At 40.8% G+C, this 13,129-nt stretch overlaps 1 protein-coding gene across 1 annotated transcript in view; it reads left to right on the forward strand.

The window, feature by feature from the left end:
• The window catches only part of KATNAL1 (katanin catalytic subunit A1 like 1), a 96,785-nt gene that overhangs the window by 54,750 nt on the left and 28,906 nt on the right, over positions 1 to 13,129 (forward strand). Inside the window, exons 6-9 of the mRNA XM_063429480.1 lie at positions 4,425 to 4,530; positions 6,180 to 6,338; positions 9,397 to 9,523; positions 12,974 to 13,108. Coding sequence (XP_063285550.1) covers positions 4,425 to 4,530; positions 6,180 to 6,338; positions 9,397 to 9,523; positions 12,974 to 13,108 — 527 coding nt within the window. The remainder of the gene's footprint in view (positions 1 to 4,424; positions 4,531 to 6,179; positions 6,339 to 9,396; positions 9,524 to 12,973; positions 13,109 to 13,129) is intronic.

The raw sequence follows: 13,129 nt of genomic DNA on the forward strand, positions 1-13,129 counted from the left end.
AGGCTTAGTTTAGCGTTTTTTGGGGGATTTTCAAATGTAATGCCAAAATAGCCAAGTGTCATTTGTCTTTTTTTTTTTTTTGTGCCTTATGGAGTGTAACCATTAGGTCCTCCAGCTTATAACTTACTGGACATTTAGTGCCGGATGAAGCTCCTGGCGCTGTCTTCCATGCGCGGTCCATTCACAGGCTTCTCATTGGGAAACCTGCAATTGGACTGTTTCATCGTCTCAGAGTGCATGTGCGTGATCTGAACTGGTGAGGGGAGGGTGAAGGAAAGGGAAATTTTAATAATTTAAAAAAAAAACACTATTCAAGTTACGGAGGGGGCGGAAGAGATCACACAGGCAATCCGGTAATTGTGTTCTGCAAGTCCCGTGTGCTGGGTGTATAACTAGGGGGTCATGGTGGTCATCACTACAGTGGTCATGTTTGGTGGAGTAATCCTTTTAGTAGTCACCAAGAAACTGTGAACTTCTTTACGGATTTAGAAGTTTTGACCACGCACTTACTACAAACCCCAGCGTGTATCACATACAGGCAGGGCAGTAAGAAGGTCTAAACTTACTTGATTTTTATTTTTTTTATTTATACTCCATATTCTAACTAAGAAGTTCCAGTACTATTCCATTTTTATCAGCATGCTGTGATTGATGTATTACTCAAAGGACAACATTTTATCCAATAAGTGATCTTGTTCGAAGATGCTGGACAAAGACCCTCACCACTGGTGGAACAAAATATTGTACTTCTTTGTAATACACCAATAAAAAGCACTATGCAGTAATTGGTAGATTTTTGGAATTTGTTTTATTGCATATCTTGGTTTTGGCAAAAATGCGTACTTACAACTTAAGTAAGTGCACACTAAATTATCTATGTTTTAGAAGGCAAGAGCAGACCTGGAAGACATTTGTGTGTTTTTTCAATTAAATCCTTGATTTCTTAATAAAGTTTACATAGTGAACAGCGACCATGATGAAAAGATGAGGTCAAAAGTGACCATTAATTAATTATCCCTTTTATACTAAATTCTCATTAAAGACAAATTTATTCATGTTATTTTTTTTATTTATTTTTTTACTTTTATACCTATATTTTCATGTGGAGGAAGAAAACGTATTGTATTAATTAGTTTAGTTTAATTCCTCTCCCTTTGCATTAATCTGGCAGGAATTCTCACTATTTGTGGCAAGCAATTATATGTAACAGACTTGTGTTTATGTGAAGCGGCAAATCCATTGTAAGGTGGTGGGTGGCACAAATGTTACTGGCCAGGAAACAAAATCATTTACGTCAGTTACTCTGTGGGGAAATGGTAAAATGATGTAAATCAAACTTCAGCATTCTGTGGGCTTTTGAGGATTACTGTAGTTTGTAATGAAAATGAGTCTTCTATAGCAATAACAAGTCTGGTGAAGCCATTTTTTTTGCTGAGTATGAATTGCCTATTGGCAATCTCTCTCTATCTTCAAATTTAAAAATAAATAAATGTTGTTCCCTCTGTATCTCTTTGCACTCCCTTGAATCTTCTTTGTCTTCTTACCCCTATATCCTCCTGTTGGTCTGTCTTTACCCACTCACCACTTTTGTGTCTCCTTACCCCAATTATCTGCTTGCGTCTCTCCTTGCCATTACTTCTTTGTGTCTCTCCTTAACTCTGTTATCCCCTTAAGTGTATCCACTCACCAAATGCTGTCTGGTTTATGGTCTTCATTCCCTTTTTGTGTCAATTTCAATTCCCCTTTTGTGTTTCTTCCCTTTATCCAGTATCCTTCACTGCAGACTTATGTCTCAGTCTGCAGCGCTGGTCACTCAGGACTATAGCAGAGGATCTTCGTGTTCCTCTGCTCAGTCTATCTGCTCTCCTTCAGGCTCCCAGTAGATAAACATGTCAGATGAGTGGATAGAGGATAGGACATGACGTACACTCTTTGCATGCCGCTCGGAGCCTGGATGAAACCAGGCAAAGGAACTTGAAGAACCTCTGCTACAGCCCAACTCAGCCACGCTGCAAAAAGTGACATTTTGGGAAGGAAGAGCTTTGTTCTCCCCCCTCTCATCACCAGAGGTGTGACCGCTTTCCCTCACCCTAATCTACTATGTCTGGTGCAGACAAATTGCTTTTACTAAAAAGTAATCTTGCCTAACTTTGCAGTCTACGTAATTTTATTACATGACAGGATGCTTCTTCTTTTGGTTAAAGGAACACTATGGGGCCAGAAACACAAAAATCATTTAGCTCCCCTCCCCCCAACCCTAAATAGTAAAATCTTACCTATATTCCAGTCTGCCAGTGCTGTCTCTGCCTCTGATTTGCCTCCTTGGCTGACATCATCAGAAGTTATAATGGTAATAAAGTAGATAGGTGAGAGCAAACACATAAAATGGTAAGATACTACCACTGCAGAATCCTGAACAGTAAATGACCTTTGATATGAATAGTCATCAGCCCTCAAGAAAAGCCCCTGTGCTCCAGTATCATATCCAAAAGATAAATGAACACTTACCCACAGATTAATAACTACACCTCATTTCAATTGCATTCAGAATGGGACAAGCACAATCTTCTACTCAAGCCCAAACATGATTTGCGAACAAGGGGAAAAAACATACGCGGAGTAGTAGTTCTTCCACACTGCTCCCCCTTAACCACAAGCCGGCATACACAGTCTGATCCCAACCGATCGGCTTGGGGATATCCGGGGCAGTACTCTCAGATCACTTTTACAGTTCTGTCTGTCGTGATAACCCATCAGCATTCCCAGTTTGCTTACCAGGTCTATAATGGATGGAAAAGTCGTATGGATGTAGGGCCAGGTTCCACAGCAGTAATCTGGGCAGGCGCTTGTGGCAAACGTACGGGAAAAGGAGTGTTTGCCAGAGACAGGTTAAGTTTTAGGAAATGAGCAGTCATCCACTTGGAAATAGCAGAGAGACAGTCAGAGACGCGAGTCAAGAGGGGTGGTGAGAAAAATTTACGTGTCATCCACATAGAAATGATATTGGAAGCTGAAGGAGCTGATGAGTTTACCAAGGGAGGCAGTATAGTGTCACGGTGCCGTAGGTTTCTGTCTGCATGACCGCACTGAAAAACAGTGGTCACGCCGACAGAAACACTCTTCTTACCCGCGGGGTTCCCGGCGTGTGTGGCGTTAACAGAGATGCCAGCCGCTGTGGTTCCAATTTTAATAAAGAAATACCCTTTGCCCATATCAAATATGGCGCTTACGTGCGTGCAACGTGATGTGCACGCATGTTTTGGAGTCAGAGGTCACATATATAGCCAAATACAGCTCTAGGAGGGTTATTTAAACCCAAGTTACCTTTTTATCAGTGCCCTGTCATGGTTTCCCTTAGCTGGTTATCCGAGAGATTGTTCTTGATCTTTGTATTTCTGGTATTTGACTTTGGCTTCGTTTGACTTCCCTGATTTCTGGTATCCTATACTTCTGGCTTTCCCTCATCATTGTATCTCCTTCTGTATCCCTGACCTCGGCAAGTATTTTGGCTATTCTTGGTTCCGTTCAGTCCAGCCATTCTAAGGTCCGGTTATACGTTATCCTTAGTCCTAGGTGTGATACTATTTCTGCGTGCTGGATCAACAGTAATCCTGACATATAGATCAAGAACAGTAGGGGACCAAGGGCAGACCCTTGGGAAACACCAGCAGAGAGGGATTGGGGAGAACAGGCAGAACCAGAGAAAGAAACCCTGAAAGCGTGCTGGGAGAGGTAGGAAGAGCACCAGGAGAGATCGCTATCTCGTAGACCGAGATTACATAGGATGAGTAGAAGCTTTTGCTGATCAACAGTGTCATAAGCAACAGAAAGGTCAAGAAGAATTAGGATAGAGTAGTGGCATTTGGATTTTGCAGTGATAAGCTCATTGGATTCTTTGGTCACAGCTGTTTCATCAGAGTGACGAGCGCGGAATCCAGATTGAAGCGGGTCAAGCAGAGAGTTGGATTTGAGGAAGTCTGTCAATCTCACATACACAACTCCCTCAAGGATCTTGGAGGCAAACGGCAGTAGCAAGATTGGCCGGAAGTTGGACGGGGGATTAGGAATTATAACCTTTTTGTGTAGCAAAGGAGTAGGGAATGATTGTTTACATTGGAAGAAGCATTAGATCACATGTGACACTACAGTATTTTAATGCTGTAATCTATATTTCCCTGTGTGTATATGTACATGTATGTTATTCTAATTCCTGGAAAGTGAAAAAGCTATTTTATTTAATTTTTTATGCTCTAGTTTTATTTTTTCCCCCACCCCCCACGAACGGTCCAGAGGACATTAAAACACCTCATTGTAGTACAAGAGCTAGCACAATTTTCAAGTCCTTTTTATTTGTTTTTAGCTAAAGGGCCACCATTAACACCCAAAATAAATTTTAATTCCTCCTGTGTTTTCTCTTTAATGAGGTATGATATTGCCGATTTGGAAGAAGCAAAGCGGTTATTGAGAGAAGCAGTTGTCCTTCCTATGTGGATGCCCGACTTCTTTAAAGGTATCCGAAGACCCTGGAAGGTATGAATCTCGTATAGGTTCTAATGACTTTAAAGCACCACTATAGTGCTTTTTTCCTGGCCCTATAGGGTCATTAGGTCCCCCCCCCCCCACCCTCAGGGCCCCCCTCCCGCTGGGCTGAAGGGGTTAAAACCCAAACAGCCACTTACCTTTTTCCAGCGCCGGGCTGGTGACCTCTCCTCCCCCTGCTGATGTCAAATCCGAATGGGCATGCGCGGCAAGAGCTGCACGCGCATTCAAACCGCCCATTCCATTCCATGCTTTCCTATGGACGTCCAGCGTCTTCTCACTGTGATTTTTCACAGTGAGAATCGCAGAAGCGCCTCTAGCGTCTATCAGTGAGACAGCCACTAGAGGCTGGATTAACTCTCAGTGAAACATAGCAGTTTCTCTGAAACTGCTATGTTTTCAGCTGCAGGTTTAAAACTAGAGGGACCTGGCACCCAGACCACTTCATTGAAGTGGTCTAGGTGCCTATAATGGTTCTTTAAGTACTTTCTGGATATTTTAGTGAGATGCACAAAAATGCATTAAAATATGTAGACTATACTTACCCTTGTGCAGCTGTAGGGAAGATTGGAACTCAAACTGGAAGTAACCATGGTAACATACTTCACCACCCAGGTGAAGTTCAATGCGCCTAAAATACTGGAAAGTGGTTAATACACTTGTGGTACAAGTGGAAAGTGATAAAGAAAGTGACATTAGTATATTCACTATGTACTGCCTAGATTCAAAATAAATGTAAATCACTTTTTAGTAAATATACCCCAAATGAAAACTTGCATGGGTTTAATTAAGCATATCATTGAGGTTATTTTTTTAAAAAAAACTGCTTGCAAAACCTCCCCTTTTAACTCCACCCAGACTTTCTGTGGCTGTCCAATCACAGAATTCCCAATACAGCATTTTGCAAAGTATGTTAAAGGGGTAATTAACTGTAATCTACACCCCGCACTGCATTTCAATGCATGTCTGTTTTTGCAGAGGATATTTCTGACAGATTCCATAATTGTCAAGTTTCTATAATTCCATAATTAATTTTATTTTAAAAATCTACAATACAAATATCACATACAGTGTAATACGCTCTAAACACCATATAATAAAAAGGTAGACTATTGCACTCACAAACGCAGGTAGTTACCAAGCAGAATCAATAATCAAATAAATTAACCATACGCTATTGTGGAACAGCCGCAATGAACTTAAGGACCGCGAGCGGATTGGCCTAACTACCTGCGTTTGTGAGTGCAATAGTCCACCTTTTTATTTTATGGTGTTTAGAGCGTATTACACTATATAAGATATTAGTATTGCAGACTGGTTTGTGGTTTTATGGTTAAGATCCAGAGGAGTATTTTAAATCTACAATTAACAAGTGAAGAGGGTAATTTTATATTAAATTATTTACCCTCACTGCTATCTTATCACTTTTGGTGTGTGTAAATTATCTATAGATTTGTGTTATTTTATTTATTTTAAACAGGAAATGTTCATTTGGAAATGAATTGTAGTGTACAGTTTGTAATTCAGTGATGTGTGAGAATAGGAGAAAAAGGCCTGCATATTATTTATAAAAGCTCTCCTTATACATCAGACACATTAAGCTCGGTTTGTAAAATTCTGATCTATGTTCTTGTTTCCAGGGTGTACTTATGGTTGGACCTCCTGGCACAGGTAAAACCATGCTTGCTAAAGCTGTGGCTACTGAATGCGACACAACTTTTTTCAATGTGTCTTCCTCAACATTAACCTCCAAATACAGGGGAGAGTCAGAAAAACTTGTCCGCCTATTGTTTGAAATGGTAAGTGTTATTGTTGAATTAGCCTCTATTCTTAACATGTAAACCATTTTGCAAGTAGCATACCAGCATCAAACCCACATTTTCATTTTGATGTGACACATGTAAGACTAACTCAGCTTCCTTAATTGGGAGAGGCTGTACATATATATATATATATATATATATACTCACTTCTCATAGTACAAACTGGTCAGTGATTAGGTTTGTCCAGTGCTCTATCCACACACTGTTGCACTGGTTACAGAGAGGTCTGCAATGTAGATACCAAGTGGTACAAAAGATTCAGTGTCTTCTGTAGCTGCATCCAATCTTTGTAAATGTTTTTGGAGTCACATCCTAAATGTCCCATTGTTTGTCAATAGTGCTAGATTTCATGGTAGCTGCATACTGCTCAACACACAGTTTCTATATAACCAGCACTATGCTGTTCCAATGACCCTTCTTAGTCAATATCACAGATTATTATTATTATTTATATAGCAGCAACTAATTACGCAGCGCTTTACAGTATTATCGGGGGGGGGGGGGGAGAGAATACACTAAATGAGACAATTACACAGTGACACTGGAACAATAGGTAGATGAGGACCCTGCTCAAACGAGCTTATAGTCTAGAGGAGGTGTCATTCAAATAAACGCAGGGCAGCAAGGGTGACAGCCACCAAACAAGGTGGAAAAGTAGCAGAGCTGAAGGAGAGAGTGGAGTATGGCTCTTTAGGAGAGCAAGATACAGATTTGGATAAGTATAGATAAGTTACTCTGGGAGTCCATAAGCATTTCTGAACAAATGTTTTGAGGCACTTCTTAAACAATTAAAAACTATGGGAGAGTCTGATGGGGGTAGGCATGCGCATTCTGAGCTGAGAGGCAGATCGGGGTGGAGGGATCCCCAGCGCCAAGGGAGTCCGGCGCTTGAGAAAGGTAAGTGCTGAAGACACACACACTCTCACGAACAGACGCATACACACTAGATAACAGACACACACATTTACTGACAGACACACACTCACTGACAGACACACCTACGCACTCACTTACAAAACACACACTCTCTAACAGACACCAAAAAGACTCACTAACAGACGCACACAAACTCACACTCTAACACACACACACACACTCTCACACACACACTCTCTAACACTAACACACACGCACACACTTTTTTTTTTTTTAAATCCCCCAGCCTCCCTACCTTTGGGAGTGCTGAGGGGATTCCCTGGGGTCTAGTGGTGTTGCTGGGCGGCAGGTCACCGCATACTGATGCCGGAGCCAGAATATGAGTGAAGAGTGCTCCCTCGCGCGCCCACCAGCCCGTCCGCCGGGTGACATCAGGGCCAGCCTCGGGGGCCCTGAGGTGGCCAGCTCCTGGGCCCCCCAGGAGAAGAGGCTGGCCACACTGGGTACATACTGGGTCGCAGAGCAGCCGGGCCCCCTGGTGGGCCGGGCCCGGTCGCAGCTGCGACCCCTGCGACCCTGGTATGTACACCACTGATCACAGGTAGCAAGGTAGCAAAAAACTTCTCAGAGAAGCTAGCATCAAAAGAAAAATGGGTACACTGTAGTTCTGAGTTATACTGCATGCTTTTTGAACTTTTTATTTTATTTTATTTTTTACACTATAGTTACCAGAACATCTACAGCTAAATGTAGTTGTTCTGGTGTCTATACCATGTCCCTAAAGGCTTTTTAAAGTAAAACCTGCCTTTTTAGAGAAAAGGCACTGTTTTTAAATTACAGCCTAGGGACACCTCAAGTGGCCCCTCCTCAGACAGCCACTAGACGTGCTTTCTGAATTAGTACTGCACAGTGTGCAGCACAGACATTCAGCGTCTCCACGCTCTGCATGGAGACACTGAACTATCCCCAAAGAGATGCATTGATTCAATGCATCTCTATGAAGAGATGCAGATTGGCCAGGCTGGCATTTGGCCTCGCCCCCACCCTGCCTCCTTGACGATCTCAGCCAATCCAATGCTTTTCCTATGTAAAAAGCATTGGATTGGCTGAAATCATTTCATTCTGTTTATGTCGGCCAAGGAGGCAGAGCAGGAAAAGGGTCCGCACTTTCCAGAGTGGAATAAGGTAAGTTTCTTCTCTTACGTAAATGGTGTATTTCTGACCTTATAGTGTTCCTTTGATTATTTTAATAAGAGCAAGGGAAAATCTTCTTTATCAAATGCAATTATTATTTAAACTATACATTTGTTGGCACAATGTGTGAAGGAATTTGTGGGATCTATAAAATACAGCAATGCCATCTTTGTGTGATATAAAAATAAGCAAATCTATTTAAATATTATATAATTATCATTCTTTATTCTTGATCACTAAATGTCCTAATGCCAAGTTCCAACCTCTGAATGCTATTTCTGTACTAAATTGATTGTGTCCTTCATCAATATAAAATCACAGTTGTTCATTAAAGTGTAATTTGTCAAGAATTCAGTGTGAATTTAAAATTTTAGGTCAAAATAAGTGAATTAGAAATAATATTTCTAGTGGGCCATCTTTTTTATAGAATACATTTTTGGCGTATTTTGAAATTCACGTTTAATACTGGCATTTTCTTAAATTGAAATAACAACCCTGATTATGTTGAACTGTTTTTATATTGTGCGAGGAAAAAGCTGTGTGAGGAAAGTGATCCACTATTGGGTTCACTATTGCACAAGCTTGGTCTAGTTATCATTTTTGTATTGAACCGTTTTTCCCCTTATTATATTGGAACAGCTTAAATAAATGATGAGCATGACTGTGAAAGGGCACTCTATAAATAATATATATTTTCTTGAGGTCCATCTTCTTCCTTCTCTGTTCATTTGTTCTAAACCAACATTACACCCCTGTGAAATACTTGTTCGCAAAAACCTGGGATTGTAGAATAGAATAAATTCACAAAAAAACATAGCATTGAGCTACTTTCATCAACATTGTAGCTTGAATAGAATAAGATATTTTACATCTCCTCCTCCATTGTCGCATGTCATTTTTATTGCTTCATCTATGTGTTGTTCATGTTCCCGTGTAGTACAATATTTTTATTTGTTTTCCCCAGGCTAGATTTTATGCACCTACAACAATTTTTATTGATGAAATTGACTCAATCTGTAGTCGCAGAGGCACATCTGATGAGCATGAGGCAAGTCGGCGAGTCAAATCGGAGCTGCTTGTTCAGATGGATGGTAATTTATATTTAGAGTTAGACTTCTTTCCAATACAAAACACACAGATTGGTGATTACTGTGTATAGTGCGCTTACAAATGTAATTGAGTTAGAAATAAGCAGATACACACTCTAGTGGATACTCTCTTATCCCCACTAATTATAGTAATGAACCAAAGTGAGCTTAGTACAATCTGGATATAACGTCCAGACTCTACTAATCAAATGAGTGGAGCGCTAAAGGTATACACTTACCCTAAAATAGGGTTCAATCTCAGATGTATATCAGTACATATAAAGGAAACAAAAAATAAAACACCATATAGTGTAAATCCACAGGTGATAATGCATTTTGGTGATAATTCAAGTAGTCAAACTCACATTGATCAGAGCCTTAAAGGGACAGGCTCAAATCACTTGCACAGTAGTATCGTATGGAGACACTGCACCCTTTTGCCTGGAATGGATTTCCTCAAAGGAGAGAGAAAGGGAGACTTCCTAGTGTATTAAGTTTCAACCAAAATAAAAAACACAGTGGTTATGGTTGTGCTCAACTTTTCCTGAGCCAATGAAAACCTGGCTCTTGATGATAGACCTGGGTACCTCTAGAGGGGGGCACCTGCCCTTCTTTAGCAGCAAGATGAAGTTAGAAGCTGATGGGACTTTAAAATACATACATTTATTGCAACTTTAAATATAAAAACAAAAACATAGAATTAAATAAAAATATCCAGTTGCTTCTATATAAGATAAAGAATGTCCCAGTAATAAGCTCCAGTCCCAATCGGGACTGGAGCTTATTACTGGGACATTCTTTATCTTATATAGATCGGGACTGGAGCTTATTACTGGGACATTCTTTATCTTATATAGATCGGGACTGGAGCTTATTGCTGGGACATTCTTTCTTATATAGATCGGGACTGGAGCTTATTACTGGGACATTCTTTATCTTATATAGATCGGGACTGGAGCTTATTACTGGGACATTCTTTATCTTATATAGATCGGGACTGGAGCTTATTACTGGGACATTCTTTATCTTATATAGATCGGGACTGGAGCTTATTACTGGGACATTCTTTATCTTATATAGATCGGGACTGGAGCTTATTACTGGGACATTCTTTATCTTATATAGATCGGGACTGGAGCTTATTGCTGGGACATTCTTTATCTTATATAGATCGGGACTGGAGCTTATTACTGGGACATTCTTTATCTTATATAGATCGGGACTGGAGCTTATTGCTGGGACATTCTTTCTTATATAGATCGGGACTGGAGCTTATTGCTGGGACATTCTTTATCTTATATAGATCGGGACTGGAGCTTATTACTGGGACATTCTTTATCTTATATAGATCGGGACTGGAGCTTATTGCTGGGACATTCTTTATCTTATATAGATCGGGACTGGAGCTTATTACTGGGACATTCTTTATCTTATATAGATCGGGACTGGAGCTTATTACTGGGACATTCTTTATCTTATATAGATCGGGACTGGAGCTTATTACTGGGACATTCTTTATCTTATATAGATCGGGACTGGAGCTTATTGCTGGGACATTCTTTATCTTATATAGATCGGGACTGGAGCTTATTACTGGGACATTCTTTATCTTATATAGATCGGGACTGGAGCTTATTGCTGGGACATTCTTTCTTATATAGATCGGGACTGGAGCTTATTGCTGGGACATTCTTTATCTTATATAGATCGGGACTGGAGCTTATTACTGGGACATTCTTTATCTTATATAGATCGGGACTGGAGCTTATTGCTGGGACATTCTTTATCTTATATAGATCGGGACTGGAGCTTATTACTGGGACATTCTTTATCTTATATAGATCGGGACTGGAGCTTATTGCTGGGACATTCTTTATCTTATATAGATCGGGACTGGAGCTTATTACTGGGACATTCTTTATCTTATATAGATCGGGACTGGAGCTTATTACTGGGACATTCTTTATCTTATATAGATCGGGACTGGAGCTTATTGCTGGGACATTCTTTATCTTATATAGATCGGGACTGGAGCTTATTGCTGGGACATTCTTTATCTTATATAGATCGGGACTGGAGCTTATTACTGGGACATTCTTTATCTTATATAGATCGGGACTGGAGCTTATTACTGGGACATTTTTTATCTTCTATAGAAGAAACTGGATATTTTAATTTAATTCTATGTTTTTGTTTTTACCATGTTAAAGTTCTGACCGGCCGCACACATGGTCCTATTCCCAAAATAGTTCCAATGCGTTTGGTGCTTTTGCCGGTCAACTTTCAGGAGCTCCTCCGCCTGGCTCTTACATAGCGTTTGTTTCCCTTAATCTCAGGCACCTTTCCTCCAAAAAGTGCTCTCCTGGCGTGGTTCAAAAACTGCGAACCAAGCTGTCCGGGAACCACATGGTTATCTCACGTTCCATAACATTTGTGGCTAAGTCCCGCTGAGGAGACCGGAAACCCACAAAGTCCTCATGGCGAAATTAGTTTCATAGCGGTTGCGACTAAGTACCGCTGGGACTATTCGTGGGTTTGGTTCATGCGAATGGCTGCCAGAGAGCTAGTGTTTTGGTTCCATTCGCAAGAATGGAAAGTGTCGAACTAGGGGCACGCAGGGAAAGCTACTAATGGCGGTTGGGCAGGGTAGCTCCCAATCGGTGTCCCAGACCTGGACCATAGTTGGTGGGCAGGAGGCCTGCTTCCACACTCCTCCAGGAGTCCATGGCAAAAGTATGCGGGAAGGAGTGTTTGTCACAGGCATGATGCCAGATTGTGAGATTGGCTCTTGATAACCTTTAACCTGTGACTTAATCTAAAAGCCCCCCAAAATCACCATTTTGTTTGTGGTGAAAGGAAAAATCTAAGCACCAAAACTACTACAGCTTAAAGTGACTCTGCCACCTTCTGGGGTTGCAAAGACCCCCCCCCCCCATGGGGACATCACCGTTTTTGGCATGCAGTGACCCAGGGCTGCAGCAATGGTGAGTTATACTGTACCCTGTGGGCACCACTATGTTTGATTTTCTGCTCTTTGCTTCACATCTGCCAGGAGACTTTAATGTCTATGAATGATAGAGCAAGAGCCTCCATAGATATTGTCTTGCTTATTCTTTGTAAAGGGGGCCCAGGAATCTGAAGGCAACAGGAACACTCTGACATTATAAATGCATATAAGTATTTATAATGTTTGGTTTTTAACCTTGTGATGTCAGCATAAATTGTTCCTAAAATTATGTCAACAATCTCAACAAAAGTTACGCTGTTTTGAAGATAGTAAACAAACCCCCCCCCCCCCCCCCCCAAAAAAAAAAACCAAAAAACATTTAAGATATATATTTTGGTTTGTGATCTTGTGGAAAACATGCAATACTGGTCAATGTTCAAGGCTCTGTTAAAAGTGCTGTCTCTATTATCCTCTATTAACGTTGCATATATTTGCTAATACCGCAGGTGTTGGAGGCACATTAGAAAATGATGATCCCACAAAAATGGTTATGGTCCTGGCTGCTACCAATTTTCCTTGGGATATTGACGAGGCTTTAAAAAGAAGATTAGAAAAACGGATCTATATACCCTTACCTACAGGTATGGTGGAAATAAATGGTG

The sequence above is a fragment of the Pelobates fuscus genome, chromosome 1 (assembly GCF_036172605.1).
Source record: "Pelobates fuscus isolate aPelFus1 chromosome 1, aPelFus1.pri, whole genome shotgun sequence".
Lineage (NCBI taxonomy): Eukaryota > Metazoa > Chordata > Amphibia > Anura > Pelobatidae > Pelobates > Pelobates fuscus.